Here is a 26,500-nt window from a genome sequence, read left to right on the forward strand (position 1 = left end):
GTCGATCTGGAAAAGGAAGCTGGGGGTAGTTCTTGTGGAGGGAATTTTCTGCTTGCGGTTAGTGTGTTCTTCATAGCGAGCACGAGAGTTTGGATGCAGGAGCAGGTACCTAAAAAGCTGTGCATTTGCTTCGCTGTTCCTGGTCGTGACGGTACAACCGCACAGAGGATCTTTTCGAGAGTGAACAAACGGACAATGATGAACTGGAGGAATCGAAGAAGCCGATGTGATGATCCGCACCCAACCGAGCTCTCCATCTACCTACACTGCTGTCTGCTTGTACTGTGAACGCCTAAAGGTAGGAAACACTGCACCGTTTATACGCCACGGCTGCCGTCGTCCCAAGTTCGAAATAAGCAGGAGTGCATCCAGATTAGAGAGTAGCCTGTAGCCATTTTTCTAATGGGATCCACCGTAGAGACCCATATATGGGTAACGCTTTTAAAAGAAAGGAGCTCGACAGTGTTTTAAGCTCAGATAAGACTGAAGCAAGAGATCTGTTCACTGTACTCTAACCTCTATTACCGCTGAACCTAATTTAGAAGTTAGGAGATTATGAAGGACTTAACGCTAGTAGAAAATCTTAAAACTCTCAACAGTTATGTACGAACCGGCTTAAATTAGTTGTTTAGTGTGAAACTTTCATTTGGTTAGTTATATATCGCTCACCTGATACGAAATTTGATGTATTGTTGATCACTGTATCCCTCTAACATGAAACTTCGTTGGGCATGCCGCTCGATGACTAGTATCAAGTACCATCATCTTTTGATGCGTACAATTCAGGTTGGGATATTTCAAAATTTCTATAATATATTCAACGTCTAAGACCTCTCAGATCCGAACCAATAAGTTGATTCGGTTGAATGAAGAAGTAGTTATATAGTCTGTAAACGTTACAATCTACTTTATTTCCTTAAAAGCTCTAACAATTCCCAATGGTATATGATTCCTTCATAAGCCCCCAGATTTGCATTTAATTAACGTGCACTAAAGGACAGATTAACTAAAGTAACGAATTCAATGTTTGAGTTCTCGTCATATCGAAAAGAGTGTCAGTATATGTATATATATATATATATATATATATATATATATATATATATGCGACTTTCTGCGATTATCCAAAAGTGTTCATCCATCCAAAAAGTCCACCATATCTCTTCTGCTTACTTATTGCATTCCCTCTGTACTCACGTTTAGGGTTTCTTGAATTTCTATAATTTCCTGCTACTGTAACATTAAAAAAAATTCATATTTGTTCAAAGGCCTAGCGGTAGTTTAGTTCTGCCCCAGTCGCCTTCTTTAAATCCGATAAATAACATCTCAGGACTGAACTTTATCGTTCCTTTTGGATTAAATTTTCATATAGCATAGCTTTATCTGCAAGACCACGAAGGCAGAGCATATATTTAGCAAGTTAGGCATGCAAAAAAGAAAATCTTTTTTTGCAAAGCACTTATGTTTCTTAAACTTGGCCCGATCCTTTTTAATCTGCGCATTGTCTTTACGCAACCCTCTTTGTTAGGCGGAGCACGTCGATGCAGCAAAGATGTAGCCAGTTTTGCAGGAGACATTGGCTTGTCTCGCTGCTGCTCTTCCTTTCTTTAGAGCCGTCGGGAGCGAGCCTCCTGAGCTTACTTCGTGTGCTCTCTCAAATTTACCCCACCGAGGATGCATATTCCCCCAAAATACCAAATATAGCTTATATCTAGGATTTTCTATGATGCTTTCATTGTTAACACGCTAGACCCTGGCAGGCTTAGATTATCTCTGGCCGCCCTTCTGTTTGGAACGATTGACTCTGAACTCCCGCACATTTTCCCTTTAAAATACGCGGGTTTTGCTGAAAGGCTTATGAACTACAAAGCTTCGAAATCCCAAAGCCACTGCCACGGTTGAATCCACTAAGAGGCGGAAGGTGAAGCGATACAACACGACGAGTGAAAGTTTACGCTAAAACATCTTCTCCGAACATTACACATCGAAGAAGCATTTTAGAGCCGTCAGAAGGTTCTTAGAAAGCATTGTCTCAGCTTAGGGTCGAAAATTTCATTAAGTTTAGAATTATATGATTAAAATTGAGTAAAACGAGTTCGCTGGGGTCGTACTCGCTTTGATTTGATCTTCACATTTTGCTTGAAAATGAAAACGTGAAAAAATCCACCTGAAGGCAAGAAACTATAAGAATCTATATATATATATATATATATATATATGTGTGTGATAGAATCGGAAGTTAAAGTCTCCCTTTCTAAATAGCCATGAGCGCATAAAGTCTTCGTTTTGCATGCTTGATTTTTTTGTTTTGGACGCACGCGTCGTAACATGTTGCCGTAGCTCAACCGTAACCAGTCAGGCGGACAGGCAAGTTCTTTTAAAGAACACGTTTCATTTGCACTTTGTTCTGCAGGCGCTGCATGTCGACAAAACAAGAACTACAGAACAGTATATGTTGATTAGCTTGTAGCGTCATTTTCCTGCCCGATCCACGCATCTCTTTCGCGTCCGCGTAGATATAGACTCACTTCACTCCGGTCCGACCCGCAGAGGCCAATCTCGTTCACCCTTCGTGCCTCTAGCTTGAAGCATAGCCAAAGCGGCAGCAGCAGCAACATATTCCGCCCTATATCACGGAAGCAAGCGTGGATGGATGAAAGCCTCGCAATCCGTAGACAAATTGATATGCAAATTTCTTTGTTGGGAGAATCGCGAGAAGATGTTACAACTAGAGAGAACGAAGCGTATAAAGGAAGATACGGTAGTCAGAGCGAGAAGGTATTCCACCCACCCCATCTCGACAGTTTACGTTCCCGTTCCAAAGGAGAGACAGCCCTTAAGTAGTCTAGTGGCCGCTGACAGAATTAAGCGGTCTGGGGTAAATGAGTGAAGAAAACGTTAGGAAGACGATAAAATAGGAACCCGCTATCCCCCTGGCGCTGAATCCCTATTGGCTTTGAATGGTGAATTGTTTCTACTTAAGAAATTAGAAACTTTTTACACTAACGCCTCTACAGCCATATCAAGGTTTTTCTTGTCATCTGCTCGCCGCTGTACTGACGTTCGTTTCAGAGACGACGAATGGACGCGACAGTGGCGTGGAGAACACGGGCGATGAGGGAACAGAGCCTCAGGAGGACTACTAGATCCGAACGGAATAAAGCACCAGTAAGTATAACACAGTAGCTAAGTACACATTACTGCTTTTGAACGACAAGAATAGTAGACAACGTCAGTGTGTCTAGACGTATGTGTCTGCTATACAGGAACTTTCCCGCTGGCAACAGAACCACGACAGACGTTCGCTTTGATAACCCTACGCACGTTTTTTTTTGCAAAGAATGTGTGATTACGCGGTAATGCTGCTACAGCAACGTCACATGTCTAGTTAAACGGACCAAGCCAGGTGGACAAAAACAATTCAAGACACACAAATAAGACGCTGGCATTCAAGCACAGCCAGGGCCACGCGCAGCGATACATGCAGGGAGAACTAAAGCTTGAAGGAGAAATGCTCAAATTCGAACATTGGCAACTTCGATTACCTGAAGAAGTGCTCACACGTTTTACTTCTAAAAAATGTGTCTTAAGGTCCATCGTCGTGTTCTACATCTCTAGTGAGTCTAGAGGCTCTGTAAAATCGTCTTTAAAGCACATATAGTTGCTAATATAAAATGTGCTGGGGCTTATGTACTTGATAGCTAAGCTGATCTTCTTAAATCGCTAATAGAGTTTTACTAAGTGTGATAATTGGATCTCGGATGTTTATACGTCCTTTTAACTACCCTACTCGTCGACGACTAAGCTCGTTTTACTAGCGCGAACCAGTAGACAAGCTATGCACGCACCCAGGTAACGTTCTCTCCTATCACGAGTGTTCCACAACGCTGGTCAATACGTTAGCACTTCTTCGCTTCGGTTCAAGTGACCACGGAAAAGGTAACAGTCGTGGTCACCCGACGTGACTCGTGGCACCGGATCATTTCCCTCAACCAGTGATGCGACGACTCCGAATCGGTACGACCACAGTCTACGACCCAGCTTCATGACGCCGTTTGCCAGCAGGCTTTAACCCACCTTTTACCTATGGTTTGCCCCTATGCGCTGCTACTTATTCTTCACCTTTTTCTTGCTCTTCTTCGTCGTGGTTTCCTTGTAGTACTGGTGTGACCGAAACCCGAAGGCTTTTATATGAAACATAGTACCATGTATGTGGATATATAATATCATAACATATCCGAACCCCGCTTGCTTGCGGAGTCTAGCGGCGTGCTTAGCTGCTGGTCAGGTCATTGTGAGCCGCCTCGGGTTCGTTTTCGAGACGGAATCCGTGAGCGTATATACCAGCTACCGACGTCCCTGCTTTACCCGCTACGCTGATGGCCGCCGTTACGGTAACGGACCAAGCATGGGTTGCGGGTGCTACTGGCCATACGTCTTAGCTGGTGCTCTAGCGTCGTCAGGAGCAGCAAAAGTAGTTGCAAAAGCTACAAGGGTAGGACCTGCCGCTACAGAAAAAGCTTAGTACCTCACTGTCACCATTGGTATCTCACATTTGGCATGCTGGGGACGTTGACGTACCAACACCAGCGACATCAGTATAGCCACGATGCCGCCAGGCCCCTCATCGGACTTACCCGTGCCGAGTATGGCAATGTCCAACCTTCCCATTGCCCTGCGTTTCTTTCGCACCCCCTGCCCCTCCTTCCCCCTTCCCCCAGATGACGGATACATCATTCCTGCCAGCAGTCTCCCGTCTTGGTTTTCTCTGTCACTCATACGTGCATGTACACACTTACACACACAGTCTCTTTCTATTTCGTCACTTTCCGTTAAGGAGCTGTTTTTTTCGCCAATAAAATAGGACAGGGTTGGGTAGTCGTGAGTGGTTGGGCAGGAATCGTCACCCTCTATGCCGAATTGCTATAGGGGCTTGAAAAGAAGGCGAGGGAGATAGAGACCTTTTGAGCTATGAGATGAGAGCATTCAGAAGAGAAATACGCTGGTTCTAATGCTGCTGCGCGAAAGAGATTTATTGAGAAAGTCTCTCCTGAGAGGTTTTTGAGGTTTTTTGTGTCTTGCCTCCTCGTTTCTGTTTAACGGCTAACGTCTGACTAGCTAGGCCGGATTGGACGTATACGGCGCGTTAGGGTTTTCCTTCGCTGTCAAACATTATCGTTTTCTGAGGCACCATCTTAACGTCGGATTAGGAAGGGGCGTGTATAGGCTCATGAGACCTATGCAATGATGAATGACAATCCGCCTACATTTTAGAGACTTTTTGATATCGTAATGTGGCCATATCTACGTACACGCACAAAAAAAAATACTAAGTATTTAGTTAATAACTTTCAACTGTCGTCATAGGCCGCATCAGAACAGACACTCTATATGTGAGATCAATCCTACTATATAATTTTGATCACGGCTTCCCATGGAGGTAGTATGTCAGTTAGAAAGTATACAGAAGATTTGTCGAGGTAAATTCAAAATAGCAGGCTTTATTCGCGATTAAATTTGCAAGATTTGGAATAAAGTATAATATAAGAAAATATACAATATTTCTGGCAAAATGTTTCAGTGGGCTGTATATGATAACTTGCATCGGGACGGAGAGAAGCTTCATGACAGTTCTGAGAGCGGCTTTTTATTTTTTCATGATACAAAGAAATCACGGCTTTTAAATTTATTTCTCGCTCGATGAACAAACTACTAAGGTCCAGTAGGTTTGCTACACTAGGTAGAGTCATCTATGCCAGTTATTACTACCGGCTCTTGGGTCTGTTCAATAATAATGTGTAATATAGCAAGGACACAACTTTGTGTGTACACATTTTGATCCTAAAACAAAAATCCAAACAATAGCCGATGGCATGAATATACTCAAAGTCCTATTTCCTGCCTCCTCTTCAGGATTGCTCACAATGAGCTCCTTAACATGACAGGTCTTTGAAGCAGTGTTAAAATAACACTACCGAGGACTGTAGAAATTCAGCCACGAGTTGCCTATAAGAAAAAAATATCAAAACTGAAAAAGAGGTTTTGGTAGGATCAATGGTGGGAATCGCTTACGACGGGTTGCATATAGCTCTGAAGAACCAAATCTAATAATCGTTTATTGCCAATAGGAACTTCTTTCAGAGTTGTGGGTTGTTCTGCCGAGTTTTTTAAACTTGTTAAAATAAGTTCAGCAAAGGGCCTTATGCCTTGTGTAACTTGACATTAAATGAGTTCAACTTAACCTGGTCTAGCTAACGCACGCCTGTTGAGGTATTGATCCATTGAGATAGGGCTGCGAAGTGACCCAAGGAAGGTACCCTAGTTTATATAGCTGTACTGAACTTTAACTTATATATTGAATAGATTATATTAACGGATTGTTTATTCCAATCATCAATTAACGTCTGAATCACTGAATGATACAATAACCGACTAAAACTGTACACATCCAGTGGTTATAAGTGTTTTTTGTTTGTTTTTATTCTGGCTAGAACGTTTGCCTTGAAAGGCATATTAAAGAACAATTAGCTATATATTTTTATACCAAGTAATGTATGCTATCTGTATCACCAGCACACTCAACTCGAGCCTCTAAGCAAAATATTATGCTCATCTATATATAAAGCCAATTACGTTTACTCTATATTACGAATGTCTTTTTTTTTTTAAATGAAATTTCAGTGTTTAAGTAACGTCACACAAATATGCTGAACAGGCGTTAGATAAAAATACTTTTAGAATTTCCCTTTGAAATCCTGAGACAGAGCTAACGCTAATTGATGACAGGCTGGCTGAAAATCGAACCCCTCGAGTCGCTCTTTCACTAAAACGTACTGGACAATCTTCAACCCTCAGTGGACTTCGTCACCTTACGCTTTGCGCACTAGGCTTTTCATGCTTCCTCCCACATTCTTTGAAGTCGCGTTCTCGACAGCTCGCTCATTGGTTCTCAGTTTTTTTCTTGTTTCTGCTTGGTGACGATCTGGTGTCTGTGGGTTTTGACCGCGACGAAACGAATAAAATTGGTGAATTTTCCACGAAGTTCCACACTGTTGGTAGATGGGGCAGTTGACAAAGAGAAATAAAAGTGGACGTACGTGGGCGTTGCCATTGTCATTGCTAGTTGGCGTACAGAATTGGAGGTCGGAGCCATCGCAAGCTGATTGAACAGCCCACTTACGTTCGAAAAAGCGAGCAAGCGTGCTAAGGGTAAGAAAACACTACCGACGGCCGTCCAGTCGAAGCAAAAGTGGAGGAAGCCTCTATAAGACGGCGGCTGCAGAGACGATAGTGAAGGATTGGCTGCTGTAACGTCGTCGTGTCGGCTCCTAGTGGATCTGGTGTGGCTCACCAGGCTATAGAGATTGACTTAGGTTTAAGGACGCTGAACTCAGAGAAGGCGGATCCAATTTGCGGGGGATGGCGGTGGAGGTTGAAACGTAGATCTCTCAAATCTGGGTCCCCTTCATTTCAGTGTCCCGGAGGCCCTGTGGCGCGTCCGATCACTCGCAACTCGCTTGCTTTTCGCAAAGTCGGCGACCTAAGTCGTGGCAGAAACGCCGTCAAAACGCGAGGTCCACGCGCGAGGAAAATAGCAAACTCTTTCCTTTTTTTTTTTTTATCAAGCCTGCGTATCCTGTGAGTAGGATACATTGACTTGGTCGAGCCCCGGTTCTTTAAATCCTAAGCTATTTCCTATCTAACGGGTAGTAACTACTGTTCTGTGCATCTGTATCACCAGGAGAAAACTTTATAGCTTCAAAAACCTATTCTTCGGTGAACGTTGAACCGGCAAAAGAATGAGTATTCAAGACTCGACTTAACTGATGGATTGTATTATACAGATTTTAATTAATTGCATCGAACGTTTCTCTACGTTAATGCCTGACATTTAAAGCAAAAGCGTTCAAAGATGGTCAAACAATGAAAAACATTCACCAGATTACCTAATACTAAGTAAATAAGAAACCACAGTAGAACTAATTTTACTAACAGTATTCACAACGAATAAATTTACAGTGAGATGTAATGTCTTATTATCCTCAGTTTCAACAAGGGTACTGCCGTGAACCACAGATGTTGAAGATAAATTACGCTGACAAGCAGACGATTGTGTAGCTTGGTGTAGTCTTCAAAACCAAAAGCTAAAAGAACTTCCTCTACTGCTTTTTATTATAATTGTGCTACTGCTTATCCTTTCCACTAGCTGCCCAAGTAAATCAGACGCTTAACAAACAGATCGCATTATAGAAGTTGATTCAACTTAAGTTATAACCAAGCGAAGCTGTGTATTTAAACTGTCTTCATGTCACAAGAAGTGTTGTTCATGAATCACAGTTTTTTTATATGTACATAAATGACGGACATTTTGCACATGTCACAGGTGTTACGTCGACAAATACCATTGCACCCCACATAGCGCCATCTATAGCTGTGTATTTGTTCAGTCAGTCGATATAATATTATTCAAAATACCTGTCCCTGGTTTGTCTCGCATCCGTTCGAAATTTTCGATTATAAATCTAGCGTAACGATGTCGTTAATATACTAATGCGTATTTTTATAATACGATTGCAATTATTATTTAATCTTATACATAGATGATTCACTAAATAATAAAAACACATATATATGTGCATGTACGTCTTGTTCAACATGGCTTATATATGCTAATGACATATAACTCAACCAGTCTAAACCGTAACGCCGTTTGTGTCATATTTTGCTTACGTCTTTTCGGCTAGACGATTATAAATACAGTTGATTTAAGTAGCGCGTCGGATAGAGTACCGCTTCCGTCACTATCATCACTACCATCATTGTCATCGACATCATAACCCATCTATTCATAGGCCACGGATCGCCGAAAGTGCAACGTCCGATCGAGCGCGCCTATAGTATCCCTATACTGGATCGTTAGCGATTTTGCTAGATGGGCTAATAGAGGCATTTATGGCAGTTTCTCGCACCCGGGTCTAAAAAAAAAAAACTCCCTGGAGCGACCTTCGTGCCCACTCGCCAATGGCTATACCTACTTAAGATACCAGACCAAATAAAGCAAGACATTCTTTACTTCAGATGGCACTTTGAATCGAATGCATAATGTAAATGTTTCGTCCTCCTGATGTGGGGAACTACCGAAAGCGTCATTTGTTTGTTGGGCCGTCTACTCTGTCGGTTGTTGGAACTGCGACGATCTGTAGTGACAAAGTCGACGATGAACAGTAAACACCTGCCTTTGTTAAATCAATTTGAATTTGCTACGGGTACCTGACCATTGACAGTCAAAAAGGAGCAAATTAACGTTTGTTTTAAAGGTTATAACGCCCAGCGTGAGGACCTTTACAGCTGGAAAAAAGAACAAGAAGGTCCCGTAACAATTTTTCGCCAAATTGGCCGTTTGTATAGCTATAAACAGAAGCGATCAATTTTACCTATGTCTTAGATACAAATAAACATGTATCAGGAAAATAGTTTTCACTTCTTCTATTTTGAAGTAGATTAAGAAAAGGGGAGAGTGAATAGTTGTGTGAGCAACATATTTTAATATGGAATAAACATTATTGTAATAAAATCTTTCGTCAGAGATAACTTTCGTGTTGTAACCTTACGAGAAGCTGGCGTAGAGATTCCAAGAGGAAGAATGAAAGGTATAATTTTAAAAAGTTATATAATCCTATAAGAAATTGGGTAAAATTTTACAATTTCGTGCCGTTCGATTCGCTTTAATTCTGCAAACACAATTCATATACGAAGGTGTGCTTTAAAACAAATCTTGAGCAGCTTGTCGTCATTTGCCAAAATCAATCAGCTTTCAATAGAAACTTATCATACACTGCTTGCTCTTCTATAGATTTACATCATTTCGAGAGTATACGCCCTGTAATTGGAAAATGGCGCGCAAAAACAACAATAATTTGTGTTTTCTAGAATACGACATGTCGATAGTAGGAAATTTCCCCATTTACATATGGAATGAAATACGAAAAGTATATAGATCGTCTAACTGCGTGTGTTTAAAAAGAGATAAGATATTTTCGCAAGTTGCAATTGGAAAAAGCTTAGTTGAAAAAAGTAACTCTAGTTAAGTAACCTATGATAACTAGTCCTGTTACTATTCTACATCTAAAAAGTTATTTAGGTCTTTATTTCAATAATTGTTGTATTTTATATAGTAAAACAGTCCGTAGAAGCGGAAGGGAAGGTCTGATCACTAAAAACTTACTAATACCTATTTCAAATCGAGATTAAATAAGAAATTTTTGTTGAAGTTACTGTATTTCAATGATAATAGTTACATTTGAAACCGACCGTAGATATAGACTATAAGACCCGACATTTGCTGGCAATTTATTTTACTTTTTAATTATACATCGACAACAACAACAACAACATCTGCTTTTGTTCATAGGACGCTTGCGGATGACATTTTTCGACTGCTTTTCATTTTTGGCCTTAACTGATTGCCGAATCTGGTTAAATATCATACGCTTGTTTCCCAAGGCTAACGCATCAATAAGTCTCAATGGAACGACGGCCGTAACAGCGGCACTAAAATTGCATGCTTTTCTCCAGCTCAACGAAGCTACATATTAATGATGCCATTCTTTCATCTTGGTCACCTTAACGGCCGTGTCCGCTGTCCGACGATATTTTCCAAAATGAACGAACTGCTGCACAGTATCAGAGAACGGGTGGATCTCGGCGGCCCATGCTTGACCACAAACACTTACGCCAATGTCAAAATTGAAAAAGGGCAGGTCTTGGCCACCGAGTCTGAGCCTGCGGCCTTCAGCAGAAGTAATAGAAGTCTGCTAGGCAATGTGATCAGCAGCCTCTTAAAACGGCGAGCGGGAACTGCGTCCTAAATAATTGAGACGCCCCAGGCCAATCTTAGCGACGGAAAAAGAGGAAAAGAACGACCACGAAAAAGAAGTGAAGTGAGAAGCCCAAAGAAAGGAAACGCACGAAAAAGAATCCCGAAGATTTCTCGCTGCTACTGTTGGGCGTCGGTCACACGTGATAGCCCAGGGGCGGCGTGGAAGGGAACAGCTTTCAAGAGACTCGAGGACCCAGCCAGAAAAAAACCGAAGGCGACGGCAGCATTATCCATTGTACAGATGGTTGCTGCACAAGAAACTAGACAGGCGTTAAAGTACATCGAATCGAGCAACTCAGCAGACTTCGGTAGCATGTCCTGTGAAAGAATACGATACGCCAAAAGGGGCCCAAGAAGACCGTGCCAAGGACGCCCGCAAGAAATCTTACGATAGGCTCTCACAAGATAAGGCCAGGATACATTGAAATACATTCTCATATAGACCATCTTAAACACACATTTTAAATATACCTGCCTGCGACAACGCGAAGCTATTTCTTGAGACTCATTAGATGGCGGTTCTCAGCATTAGTATAGTTTTTCCCGGATCGAATACCTTAAAATATAAGAAATAGTTGAATGGTCATTTCGCTTGATTGACATAGCTGATTAGATGATGCCGTTTTTCCAGATGTGCAAAGTAGATGCAGGCAGCTACGATATTGATTTACAATCTTTCGTCAATCAATGTAGAGGGGATCTCTCGTTTTGGAGTCGCCTACAAAGTCTCCAGTTAGCAGCCTTAATTTTACTAGGCTCTCGTTAGGTAAACTCTTGCCAAGTCCAAAAGTAAAGGAAAACTAGTCTCCTTCGTCAATTGTTGTCAATAATGTTACTAAACATCTTTCACTCAGCTAATGGAAATACTGACCTAAAAATACCAGGAACCAGGAAAGGAACCAGAAAATAATGGCTCAAAATTGTTTCAAGTTTATTTGCTTCATGTAGATGAAAATAGCACGACGCATAACCAAATGAGATCGAAGAGATCACACGGGGCAAACCGCCTGCCTAGGCCATTTCCCAATGTCGCATAAATACTGCAAAGGTAAATAGTTTGGATAGTCAACCGTGTAAATGCCGAGACACAGCAAATGAAAACCAAAATTGTGAGCATCAGACGAGCAAGTAGAAGGATAGACATAGACACACAGCCTGATTTGTGCGAAAAGCATTGGCGATCCGAAGGGACTAGAAGTTGATTATTGTGTGACTCGTGGATAACCTGTAGATTATATAGGTCCTCCTCATTAGATAAACTGACAGCCCTAAAGGATTGTTCAATACAAAGATTTCGTTCATCAAACATCATTAATAAACTATCGTATACATTGACATTATTATTTTGGTATTCTAGCTAGCTAGCTAGCTAACATGAGGGATAGCGACCTGACGGGCGCGTCATCGTTGATGTCATCCTCAACTTTTTTTTTTCTTGTTTCCTTCGTTGCTTGGCTCAACCGGCCAAGGCACCTTCACTCCTTGCCACGTCGAAACGCTTTGGAAAGTCATTTCGTAGCTACTAAAGAGGGAAATCGATTCCTCAGCGTTGGCTTACCCGACCGACGACTGTTTTAGCGGTCGCGGTTCATCCCTGGGGTGACAAATTTTCGTTAGTGCCTTACGCTGCAGCATATGCCCTTATCGTGAATTAGCAAAATGTGATGTTGCAGTGAGACGATTACGCCGAAATGGATTGATGAATCGCGATTATGTGTAGTCCCTGACCCTGGAGAGGTATTCGTCTCGTGTAAGATAAGCTCAGCGATTTTCAACAATACCCTATATAGAAATGTAGGCAGGCGTAACATTGATCACGCGCAGATCTAACCCGACGTCATCTGTGAGAGCAATACCTAGCATGTGATTTCGTAGTGATATATTATTTTGTTCTATATATATATATATCTCATTGTCTGATTGCCGTAAGGGACATATTGGAAAATTCTGAACATTTGTTTTAAGAAACCTGGTTAGAATAGCGCTTTCTTTTTCCATAGGGTATTCATACCTGGTAAAGTTCCCTGTGATTTTCTGGATATAACAGTGGCGTTTGAGCAGATTTTATTGAAAATAATGTTCTGTTTACTCTGTTCGATTATACTGTTTGTTTAACATGTAAGATTGAAGATCGTAGGTTACTTGAATGCACCACGAGAATTTCGTACGATTTTTTAAAAAGCTTAGTCATATCATATTTTATAAATGATGGCAAGAAAGCTTTCTGAAAACTACATACAGATAGCAGGCTATCGATAACGTTACTGGTAGTCGGTATCGGGTCTGTGAAGATCTCTCGCTGATTTTTCAAGCTTGTCTCTGTCAGAGGTATGCTCACTTGGAATAACTTCTTACGGAATTAGAAGAGATTGTGCACCGTATTCGTCTGCCTGTATATTGTTATTGTGTAGAAAGTTTCGAAAAAAGTTATCAAAGAGTAATGTTTTTGTTAACCCGCAGGGTGCCAATATCGCGCACGACGGAAAACACAATAAAAAAGAAAAAGCAAAGGAAAAGCAGAAAAAGGAAAAGCGAAAAACATGATTCTGCTAAAAACAGCATTTGTCATATTGTCAGGTATGGAACCGTATTTTCAGATATTCCAACATGCCTACGCACTACAATCTAATGTTGTTATAATCGATTGGTGAGGCGGCTTTGGTGGTCTTCTTTATACAGTCTGAATAAAAACTTGATAATTTAAAAACAACAAAAATGTCATATTTCGATTGAGATTACCGACCAGGTGACTCCCGAAGATAGAAATAAATTGTGTGCAAAATGCATGCGTGCTCCATATAAAAAAAGTAAGTTAACGGTAGAAAAAATGAGGGCTCCACCCAGCCCTCATTTTAAGATTAAGTGTTAACTACACTTAATCAACTAATTCCCAAGAACAAGTGTTCATTTCATTCCAGTAAGTTCCCAGTGGAAATCTATAAATTGCCGATTAGAAAACTGGCAATTTTTTAGGTAGGTTTTTTCGGAGATTTCCAACGGCAAGCCAACGTCTTCCAAATTGCGGACACACTATTTCTTTCTCTGGACATACATCTTTTTTTTTTCTTCGAGGTTGAGGGCGAATGCATTATGCAGACCAGACATCCCTATATTGTGCTTTGTCTGGTACTGTGGGACTCTCACCCACTAAACCTGGACCCTTCATCAGCTTGGGTCATGGTTCGGGATATATTTAATATTACTTCGAGAGGACTTACCTCTACGTTAGGTGCACGTATCTCCCACTGTGTAGAATATTATGTAATTTACACAACTGTTTTAAAAGGGAAGGTAATATTACCAGTGGAACTGTCACAAAACAACGTATTACCTCGCGGCCCTCATTATGTAAGCAGTAAGTGCGCAAAGGACGTGCCAATTTGTACATGGTGCGGGTTGTAGCAGCTCTTGCCAACGAGCAGCTTACCGAAAAAAGCCGGTTAGCGAAACTCTATAAGCCGAGAAAAACCGTCTAAATAAATAATACGACAGATGTAATAACGATGCCGATACGAGCCTCCACTTTTTACCTTTCTATCTGTACTGGCTAAAACACGACATATACATCAGTTCATCGCTCCTCTATTAATTAATGTTTACTCGAAGCTATAGCGGCTGACCTGTTTCAGTCTCGGCCATGTGAGTCCTACGAGTTATTAATTGGAGCTTACCGACCGTTAATGGATCACACAGGGTGGTTAGAGTTCGATAATCATCTGATAGAAGGACGTTTGGGGCCATGATATCCGAGCCTACTTGTTAGCAACCTAGAAGTCAAGTCAGAAAGCGACCTATAAATTATTGAGGTCCGATATTCTAATCAGCAACAACTTTAAGCGATACAAAACCCAAAATGTTCGTCGTCCCATGATTCTATTGTTTCGATAAGGTAACAATATGCTGATACTGTCAGCAAGTTACTACCACTGATGAGCCAATTGCTTTTCTGTGTTTGATCGTTAATCTGTCAAATTACGCAATGACAAATGAGCAGCTATTCGAAGCCCAAATTAAGCCCATTAAAATAAGCCCAAATTACCCTGCGATACCCTGGACTTGAGCTATGCAAATTTAGCACTATATGATCTTCATTAATGAACTTTATGTAATAATAAAAATATTCCGTATCTGAGGAACAATACTGAATTCGCCTTTTCCTCCGGGTTCAAGCCGCTGATCGGCCGACTTCCGACGAAGACACGCACCTGAATAGAATGGCTCGATCTTCTAACGATGTTGAATAGGCCAAAAACAGAAACAGCACTCGCGGAGGGGCCCTTTGATAGATAGCGTATTATAAGATTCAACTTATCTCATACTTACAAAGAAAACGACAATTATGAGTGTTTAACAGTGTTTCTGTCTTTAGCACATAGGGCATCATTCCAACGCCAACCTAATTTCATATATATATATATATATATATATATATATATATATATATATGATATGTATATACAAAATATATTCTGCTGCCTAAGGAGGATTTTTCACGCAAATTATTTCATGAGCAGAGTTAACTGTACTCCGTTTGTGGTCGGCTTCCATTATCTGTTTAGTTGTCTATTTTTTTTTTTATATAATAAGACCGCTAGGCGTTAGCAAAACGATGCAAGTACCACAGCGCCATCTGTCGTTTCTACTGAGCAGCGTGACAAATGTTCCACGAATTGTATAGGGTAGGTGAAGAAGCGTTTAAAACCGATACATAAATCAGAAGCATTTATAAGACGATCGTGAATTATTTGTACGAAGTCAAATTGAACAAACATTATATTGCATTTACTATGGCCTTTTCAGCAGTTCGAAAATTTATAAAACAATTGCCGGCAATTTATGATTGCTTTGTTGTTCGAAGGCGAAAAACGCCATTAAGAAATGTGTGATTCACGGGAACGCATCCATCTTGCCTCGTTGTGCCTAGCCCAGTTTTGTCCTGCGAGCAATATATCTCTGCGTGTTTTACGATACGAAAAAGATCTTTAATGAATTATAGATTATAATCGTAAACTATGCTTCTAAAAAATGTTCGAGGGGTGGATTCGACTGTACTGGTAACTGCGTTACGGTTCCAGGTGCATCCCCTAGCTTGCGTTCATTGAGAACGAAATGTTTTGAGAGGAACGTTGCTTTGCAAGGTTCTATGACGTTTCCATTGACGCCATTCTGAGTAGTAATAATTCTGCAGTAACTGTTGAATTAAACACGAGAACGTAATATAAAGTCGTTTTTGGTCAGAAAATACCTCGAATTATTGTTATCCTATTATTATTCTGCAAACCGATCTAAATATACATATATATTTAGTAAGAAATGCGACACTCGTTTTTCTTGCTCTTATTCGTTGTATTATCATCAACCCCCGTTTCCGGTATAAACTACCTGCAACCTTTGCCTGACTAAGCCCATTTGTAACGAGACCAAGATTGGGTTCAGTCGGTCAATTGCAACCCATAACTATTTGGTCTGCTGAGATATCAAGTGAGCTAATTATCATACCCGATTGTTCAAGCAAAAACCCATATGAACTCGATCGAAATAGGGTATTCGATGTACGACTTTGCAGCTTTAGCGAAATTATTAATCTAAGTGCTATTCACCATCCGAAAAAACTGTTTCATAACATACATGAAGTAGAACCTAGGACCGTTTATTTAAGCAATTGTTTCGTGGAACCATTCTATGCTTGTGCCCGAAAGTGTATGGCAAGCATGAGGGCAACGTTTAGTGAGCATTGGTCCTTCGCCGGAATAGGGTCAACGTCCTGTTGCTTTGAGGTACTACTAGGCACTCGCAGCCACTGATTACTACTCATTTTGGAGGAAAGCTGTCCTTGGCCTGAATCAACATCGTATTATGATGACCAATCAGAATCGTTTCCTCAATTTTGAATCCATTCATTATTAAATATATAGAAGTACATATGATTTGCGGTAAAGGTTTTGTCGGCCTATCAGATATCTCTGCTTAATATCATGAGTTATGGAAAATTTCCGTCCCGCCAATTTCGCCAGCCAATGCCTTGCTGTTTAAAGTATTTCAAGGAGCATTTCTTTATCGTGCAGTTACATCTTTTTTACACTGCTCCTATGTGAACTCCCGGTATGAATGTGCAGTGCGCAAAAGACTCGTTTAACTTAGTCGAAACTTTTAACAGAGCAAGGGCAAGCAAATCGTGTTACTTCCAGCTCCTAGAACGCGGCCATATTGCAGTAGAACGACTGACTGAACACTTAAGTTATATACGGCCTTTATTTTACAGTTGCGTCATATTCATTCTGATATTGTTTCATTTGACAGCGCTGATGGCGTCGGGTCTGAAACTACGGGCAGCCAACCCTGAAGCCTTCATGCATCCGGTAAGAAACGAGGCATAACGACATATGTAGAGAAACGACCACACTATACACACAATAAACAACATAAAAACGTGTTTTGTCTTTTGCTGTCACGCTTGTAGCTGCGGCTTATTTGCTGCTAGCTGTAATAACCTAGAAAACATTGTTTTTTCTGTTGAAAATGCTGAGAAGTCCAGTGCCCCACTCGAAATCTAATGCTAATATATTAGTTGGTAGTCTATTTTAATAAATTCGACTAACCTATTTGATGGACGTGACTCAACTTACTCTATAGTATAGATATGTATGAAGAACACAAGCTCTGTTGCATGACTGGCATCCTCGCGCAGCTACTACAGGTCAATAGAGGAGGCTTTGGCAAACTAAGTGGTAAAATTACTTTTTTTTTTTACCATGGCAACGATTCGTTAATCGGTGATCGTGCCAGAGTCTACATCTATGGAACTGCTTAGTTAACTGGTACATTAATACTTTGCCAAGCGCTAAGAGCCTGCGCTAAAGTAGCGAGCTTAAGGCTAATCGTTTTCTCCAAACGTGCACCCCCAAATAACGGTGATCTTTGAACGAGGGGGCCAGGAGGCGTTCCTCAGTCTCAGAATAGATATAGTAAGTTAATACATTGTTCCACGAGTCGGTATTATGTTGTTCTTCTTTTTTTGCGATTAGATTTTGATGATTAAATCATACGGGTATCCAGCGGAGTTACACCGGGTTGTAACGGCAGATGGCTATGTGCTTGAAATCCATCGAATACCCGGCAGGAGAGGTAGTGTTTCGGTTCCAGTTGTTATCCAACATGGACTCTTCTCCTCAACTGCGGACTTTTTGTCCAATCGACCTCCGAGAAACCTGCGTGAGTATTATCGCTGCCTAAGCATTGTATGCATCTTCGTAGTTGTTATAAGCTTCATATTTAAATTGAAACTGTCACTTTTCCTTTACAGTTATGCATGCTATACACCGTTGAAAGTTATTCCCGATTTTTTTTTTTAATTCTGTTGCCGTATTCGCCAGGAGATGTTACTCATCTCGGTTTGTGTCGCAGTGTCAAGACTAGTATCGTGAATGCTTAGTTTATAAATAAATAAATAAATAAACTTTTATAAATAGTTTTTATCTATACGTTACTGTTAGATCGAATAGGTTCCGATAAAGGGATCTGAACGTTTCTACCAAAGGACCACGACTAAGCTTTAAGGGCATAGTCACGAAACTAGTTTTCTCACTAGGGGCTGATACTAAATGCTCTCAAAACGAAAACAAAGAACTGAACGGTTAAAGATTACCGCAATAATATATCGTTGCTCTACTAGATAATACTTTGCTCGTATCAAATTTAAAATTTTAAACGCTGAACAACAAGTACAGGTGATCGGAATAATTATCTTATTCGATAGATTCAAGCTGTGGCCAGTAGACGTGCCGTAGACGTTTCCGACTAATCGGACTTATAAGTGGATCTGGCCAATTTTCAAATGGTGCCTACGTGACCGGCGTAAACTGTAATGGTTTTGCGACGTTGTTACTTTCGAGCTGGCGAGCGCTTACTTCTACTTATATCCACATTCGAGCTAAACTAAAAAGGCTATTGAATGTTGTTTTACCTTAGGCATAGATCTAACTTTTAGGACATGAAGTTTATTTTCGTCCGAATCTGCTTAAAGGACAGATAAAGTTATTACTTGCACATTTAAGCAATGTTTTTGTGTGTGTGTTTGTGTGTGTGTGTATGTGTGGATCTACTAGAAAGCTATCTGTAAACCATGTTCGAAACGAATTTGTTTACTGGCAAAGTCTACATTCTGCTATTGTTTCAGCATGCCTCCTGTGGGATCATGATTATGATGTTTGGCTATCGAACACCCGTGGCAACATGTACGCGCGATCACACATCAAATATAAGCTGGATGACCCACGCTTCTGGGACTTTTAGTAAGCTTATATAGTACAATGATCTATATTATAATTATTATTTAGCCTATTTTTCTCACGGCACCTTGTACTCTCCTTAGTTCTCGTTAGTTCCTTAATGACCTTTTATCTAACAGTAGCCTCTATGGGCTAACATGACCCCTGATAATATCAGCTTATATCTATTAGGTTCTCGAAAGACCACAGAATGATTTTCAGCTAAAATTAAAGCAAATATTTTTCATGATTTAAAACAATATTACGAAACCAAATGTAATTGTAACGGACTATTTTTTTATCCTTCCATTGAAACTAAATTGATGCCATTACTAACATTCTGTAAAGGCTGAAGTAGAGAAGGGTTCGATGCGGCCTAGAGGACACGTACAAGCCCAGTTGCTAAGGGTGCATGTGGTCTAGCGCTGTGTTTAGAAGACAATGCCCATTCCGTTCACTAGTTCCGGCCGAATGGCCTTCAATGGCTTGTTGTCCTAATCAATTGTTTCGTACAGTTCCTTTCCAAATTCGAAGCAGCTTTTTCTCTGGCACTAACCTGGGATTTCTTAAAATTTGTGAGGCACGTTTTCCAGTTTTTTTTTTTTTATAAATGAGACCAACGATCCACTTCTCATCACCCGTGATTAGCCGCTGTAGAATCTGCTTGATTTCTTGTGCAGATAGAAGTACAGTCGAGTGAGTTTCCCTGCGTGAATTCAAGCATCAGGTCTTTTTTGTTTGTATAGTCAGCTTGGCTTAAAGCTGTATGGCAGTCTATATTTAGCTCCTTAGCGAAATCCTGGCTACCCACGGGTCGGCCTTGCTTAACCGGCATAGTAATTTCATTGAATTTTGTTGTGATTGGTCGACCACTAGGACGGGTGTCTTTTAAATCGACATTTCTAGAACGGGAGCAGTAGAACCATCTTCACGCCGTTTCGTCCGCATTTCGAGCATAAAGCGCGCAATTTTTTTTGTGGACCTGGGCAGTGTTTTTTTGCAGCGGACAACAGAATTGTAAGCTATAGCAGATTTGTGGAGAAGTTTGATGACATATTCAAGACATTTTCGAATAAAAACGGAGCAACAATTTTGACGCAGTAGCACTGCTACATATCGGCCTTCAAATGACACCATGAACGGCCTGGTTCTGTATATATATATATATATATATATATATATATATATATAATAAAACCGGACTTTAACTTACGAGTTATTTCTAACACTGTATGTAATAGAGCACAGACCTTTTGGTGGAATACTCGGCGTGCGCTGGGAGTATCATTTCTTACAGGCATGCTAACTCAACGTGATTACGACTCACCTCGATCACGGCTTCTACGAACTATTAAATATTAATTTTTAATTATGTTTTTATCTGCAAAAAACTTTTTAATAGTGACCCTTTATCAAGCGATATCAAACTCCAAGATATCAGTTACAAAAAAATTTCAGTTGTTTTAAGCTCATAACAGGCTAAACGTGGCAAAAATGCTCCAGATTGGTAGCTAGTACTTTCGTTTCCTAAACGGCCGTCAATTTCTCTAGGAGTATCAAAAATGTTTTTTGATACTCTTTTGATGAACTTTTGAGCCTTCTAAATAAAAAGCCTACTAAGAATATCTTTCAGGTTGCTTTATGGAAATTTTCTTCACACAGACCGTACAGAAACGGACACAAATATACACCATCGAAATCAGACAGATAAGAACTTTTGATCCTGTTCTCGGGCTTGTTCGGGGCGGAACATGGGATAATGACTGATCTTGGCTCAAATTCAGAATTTACACTCAGAATTTACATCCTTATAATGCGACATTTAGAAATGCTAACTTACGTACGAGCTAACTATTTGCTAGTTCTACAAACGTTTTTCCAAAAAGTAGCAAGTAAGTGGAACTAAGCAAATTAATCGTCTAACTAACCCGATCCTGTGATTTCCTGTTTGGCCCATAAATTATGTCGGTAACATATGCGCATACTCGCTGGGACCGTCTGCTGATCTGGCACAAAGTCCCATATTTATTAAGTCTTGTCGTCCGAACGCGGCCATTAGGATGTAAAGCTTTTACAAGTGAGAAGAACGGAATACTTTTCGTAAGCGGTGATGTCACGTGAGCTATTGAAGCCACTGGGGCCATGGCAGAGAACATGCGGAGCTGTAGTAAAGCGTGAAGATCACTGTGATTATGTACCGCAGATGTTTGTGGCGAACGATGAATAATTTTTATTTGCGTCGCACTATTTTCCGCCATGATGAATTCGCTGTTTTGTTCTAAAAGGAACTGGCTTTCCTTTGCTCTGAAGAGTAGCAGACAAATGCACACCCGCAACCAAAGACAGTTCGTCACAGTCTGTTCAAATTCGAATGCTCTACCCTGTATATATACATATCTTTTGCTGTTTTACAATGTCCATGATTTCAATTGTCCGTTGACAAGGGCTCGATATATAGAAGGAGTGACGGAGTATTGTGTTTATAAATTATATTTCAGCGGGACTAGGTGCTACACAGAGTGTTTCGCAACGGATATTTGTCTTACTAGGCTTCTAAATAAAAGGGTTCGAGGTTAAGCATTTACAAATCGGGTGTTTTTCAATGAGAATCGATCAGAATACTAGTTGAAGCGTCAGCTTGTGAACCGTTGTACTGAACACTTTCAGTGTTGACGATTTCGCCCGATTCGACCTACCCGCTGTAATCTCATACGTGCAACGCAAAACAGGTTATACCCGTATTCACTATATTGGCCACTCACAAGGCACTCAATCGATGTTTGCATTGTTGTCAACTCGACCCGCATTTGCGCAAAATGTAAGTGTTACTCTTAACCCACATGTTGACTTTGTAAAGATTAATTTTGTTTTTAAATCAACTGGGTTCGTTTGAAGACTCTATAATCTGGTGAACTTGCTCGAGTTATAGGGTTGTCGCATAACCTACACAGCAATAAGTTGAATCAACACGCTTTTTTTTTTTTTTTTTTTCTTGAAAAATACCAAAGTCTTTAAACGGAAACCCGTGGTCGCCAGATCCATGAAGCAGACGAAAACTATTCATTTGCAGGTATTTGTCTCACGAAAAACACCTGCGGGACATAATCATAGTGATCTTCACGCTTTATTACAGCTCCGCATGTTCTCTGCCATGGCCCCAGTGGCTTCAATAGCTCACGTGACATCACCGCTTACGAAAAGTATTCCGTTCTTCTCACTGGTGAAAGCTTTACATCCTAATGGCCGCGTTCGGACGACAAGACTTAATAAATATGGGACTTTGTGCCAGATCAGCAGACGGTCCCAGCGAGTATGTGCATATGTTACCGACATAATTTATGGGCCAAACAGGAAATCACAGGATCGGGTTAGTAGAGACTTAAACAACTGACGATTAATTTGCTTAGTTCCACTTACTCGCTACTTTTTGGAAAAACGTTTATAGAACTAGCAAATAATTAGCTCGTAAGTAAGTAAGTAAGTTAGTATTTCTAAATGTCGCATTATAAGGATGCAAATATGAGCGTAAATCAATGAAATTGTTTGCATTGTCACAGAGAAAGGGTTTTACATATCCATCATTGGATTATCGTTGCACGTATATAAAACATAGTATAAAGAACTCAATGTCGATTATTAAAAGGATGAGTTCGGTACGACGTGAAGACACTTGGAATTCAGGTGTATGTACCTTCAACCGCATCTTTTGGGATTATTCGTGTGTAGAGATATGTAAAGAGAAACAAATTATACGTGTACGTTTTCATATGAATACGTAGCAACGGTCGGACGTCTACTACTCACATTTTCCGCAAGACGTTTCAATAAAGAACTCCGAACATTTGAAGCAGCTGAATTCGCGGGTCGGCTTTCGTATGTTTGACTATGGACCTGAAATAAACCTTCGCAAATATGGAACGGTTGGTAGACGCACAAAATAATCCAGCTTGTAGATATGCTATATTGAAACAAATCTTGAATTTTGGATAAATTTTCGGTAGTGTCTATGCCATATTAATTTTGGCTCAAATCCAAAAGCGTATGTATTCTTCGTATACATTTGCTGTTATGTATCTCTAGCATAAACTAACTATACAGGTGGATACTTTCTTTAATTCCCGTCTTCGCTGCGAGATCAAACTAAAACTGGACTATGGTAGATACATCCGAGTTAGCAGCGAAACCTATCAAAGTATCGATAAATAACGTACTTCCATTTTGCACTGCCTTATTGAACGCTTTGGCTGGAACAGTAAAATGCTGAACAAGTAATCGACGCACTTTGAATGTTGATTAAGTAACGTCCATTTACTCAGACATACTAGTTTTGTATGGGCACTGACTAATTTTCAGGCTGTGCCGCCGAGCTATCCTTTGTCAAGGATACGCAACGTGCGCATATCCCTCTATTTCGCCCAAAACGATAATCTTGTTGAGAAACGTGACGCGGATTTTCTTCTCAAAAGCCTTCAACCCAGCGTTTTATACGATGTAAGTTATGATTCATAAATTAAAACCAACGCCTTGGGAACAGACAGCAGCAAAAACAACAGAGTAACCACTGATAATAATGCCGTTTAATCATTCTAATGCATGCGAAATACACAGCCTGGCCATAAAACAAGTAATTTGATTTCATTTACTCGATTTGAACGTGCTTACAGGTGTACACGATACCAAAAGATCCACAATTTACGCACAACGATTTCCAGTGGGGTACGCGAAGTCTCGAATACGTCTGGGGTAGAATGATCAAAAACATGGAAAACGTGGATCAGCTGGAAAGCATGGATTATGTCTATGGTCGACATAGGTATCATGTCTGAGCATAAAAGAAATAGGGAAGGAAGAACGTCGTTTTTGTACACACAATTTGACGGTTAACTAGAGTTTATTATGGAATCGTTTGCGCGCTTTTAAAACTGTCGGCCTACATAGTGATTTATATTTAAGTGTAGTGATTGAAACGGTTAGGCTGAATCTAGGCAAAACGAGTACTTCGGCCTGAGGGGAGTTTGCGTTGTCCATGATACCGCCTATAAAATTAATATTTACACATGTATTTTATGATAAAAAGTGTCTAGCATGAGTAGTATGATATAGTGAAATACTATGGTATATACAGAAGAAAAAAGTAAAGACACGATATGTTAGCCAGCCAGTCGACGGTGACACTTAAATCGTCTTTCAAAGACAACCAGCATATACTTAGTCGTCGTAATTTTTTCGCGCAGAACTTCTCTACTTCCAGGCGATAGCTAATTTGTGTCATAAGTTATAAGAGGCTAGGTCTACGCGGCTATTATTGCAACATACGACGTCAACGTTAGCAGATCGTTGGCATAAATATATGAACGAAATTTTATTGTGAGTTACGAGGTAAAAAAATTACAGCCCTGTTAATGTTTTTTCGAATATATGAATGGATCCTTATAAACTGACTGGTTTGGAGGTGCATAAACAGGCATAATTTAATATTGCAGCCTGGAATGGAGCTTTCTGAATTGACACACAGGTATGAGGCAGGACATATCATGCATAGCGCTGGTCATCAATCAATACAATCCCGAATATACAACGTCATTGGAACACAAACTTATCGGGTTACGGATAGAAAGCATCAAAGAATGCTAAAATTTCTTCAATGACCTTGGATAAACTAAATGACTCCGATGGAAAAGAATTTAATATTTGTAAACATTACTTTAAAAATCCACAATTGTAAAATTTAGGTTAGAAACCGATGTTTTTGCTTTTTCTATCATTAGTCATCTATCATTAATACATAGACAGAAAATACTCTCTGTTCGTTTTTCGTAAAGCAGCTTCAAACTAACGATTAAAATATCCTCTTTTTTACGCTAATAACACTGATAAAAGATCTGGAAATGAACGTCTACCAATGGACTGCTACATTGAAGCAATCTAGTTAACAGGCCTGAAGTCAGTCTCAAGTTGATTTTAATAAAAATTTCCTACCAACATTATTTTATTCAACGCCATACTTTCAGTTGCTGTGAATCGACCAGTGCAAGAAAACAAACGACACTTCCATGTGGTTGTTTTGTCATCTCAATCTTGTCGACTTTATACGGTAGTCGATTAGTTATCGTACGCGTATTATATGCAACGTTCTGTCTAGCCATAACATGGCTAGACTTCAATCATTTCCTTGCTTACTGGCAACGCAAATTCTGTACACATGAAGTGTAAGGCACGTATCTCTCCGTGTACTAGCCAATTAGTCCTAGATCAGCCTGCGATATACAGCCTTTTGCTGCGATTTGTGGATACATGTGTTCTCGATTTGTCTTAGAGCACCATAGCCAGTAAAGTGCACTACCAGTGGATATAGTCATTTAATGCCTAACCACGATTTATGTCGGAAATAAATAATTCTCCTTTTTATTTGTCCCATTTTCGTTCCGTCCGCTTAACCCGATGTGAGGAGCATTCCTGTTTCAGTATATCTGGCGACGAACCAAGTTGCACAACGATAGAAGAGATTTTGGAACCTTAGGGGAATGGCGAGTGTGGCTTACTGAATTGCTACGTTGCAATTGCTGACGGAGTAAGTTAGTTCTGGGGGGCTATTGGGATTTCGGCAGATGTGATGAAACAGTAGCAATTGCACCAAGTTTATATTGCCCCTCTTGCTCACTTTACTTGCGTATATATATAATGTATATATATATATATATGAAGCGACTTTCCGGCGATTGATGTGGGGTTCGCTAGTCTGGCGATGTGTTTTAGGGGGAACGACACTGTACGGGGGCAAACGGTTTACGCTTTTACTACTTCCACTATGGTTCCGGGTGTGTCGTAACTATGCGGACTGAAATGGAAAAAGGTTTTCCTTCTTGCACCGTCTTTATCCTTAAGATAGCACAAGAAGACTTAGCCAAATTTACTGTACACGTTTTAAGAGCGCTACCGATGGATTATAATGGTAACTGACTGCAAACGAATAGTCTAATATCAAGAAGTAATCGTTTTAATAGGGTAGAAAGTCGTTGAACAATGATTTTTGAAAAAACAAAGCAGGATTGCGCCCGACAGCTAAAACGCCTGCTTTTAATGTTGGCCAAAGATACTGAAAGTAACGTCTGATGCAACAAGGAACGTATTCTACATTCAGAACTGATGCATTGTTCGACGAATTATGTTTACCATATCCTTTGTGGAATACCCCGGAAAAGATATACAGTGAAGCGAAGATTGTACCAGCAAATCAACATATAGAAAGCAAAAATGATCTTATATATGCAATGAATAGCTCGTATTATGAACAAAGAGTTTACTTGACTGTTACAGATTTGCAATAAAAACAATTGATATAACAATCCGTGCA

General features: G+C 40.2%; 1 protein-coding gene across 2 annotated transcripts; it reads left to right on the plus strand.

Moving 5' to 3' along the window:
- LOC111244471 (gastric triacylglycerol lipase-like) lies at positions 1 to 26,500 on the plus strand. 2 transcript variants are annotated; one of them, XM_022791649.2, is made up of 10 exons: positions 10,345 to 12,629; positions 13,340 to 13,456; positions 17,180 to 17,238; positions 17,905 to 18,091; positions 19,056 to 19,170; positions 21,814 to 21,964; positions 22,280 to 22,513; positions 22,926 to 23,066; positions 23,500 to 23,637; positions 23,811 to 26,500. In XM_022791649.2, the coding sequence occupies exons 2-10, from the start codon at positions 13,420 to 13,422 to the stop codon at positions 23,970 to 23,972; spliced, it is 1,224 nt and encodes a 407-aa protein (XP_022647384.1). In that variant the 5' UTR covers positions 10,345 to 12,629; positions 13,340 to 13,419; the 3' UTR covers positions 23,973 to 26,500. The 2 variants fall into 2 exon arrangements, with proteins under 2 accessions (XP_086836743.1, XP_022647384.1); XM_086980617.1 differs by lacking the exons at positions 10,345 to 12,629; positions 13,340 to 13,456 and adding an exon at positions 1 to 298.

This window comes from Varroa destructor, unplaced genomic scaffold (assembly GCF_002443255.2).
Source record: "Varroa destructor unplaced genomic scaffold, Vdes_3.0 BEIS01000002.1, whole genome shotgun sequence".
Lineage (NCBI taxonomy): Eukaryota > Metazoa > Arthropoda > Arachnida > Mesostigmata > Varroidae > Varroa > Varroa destructor.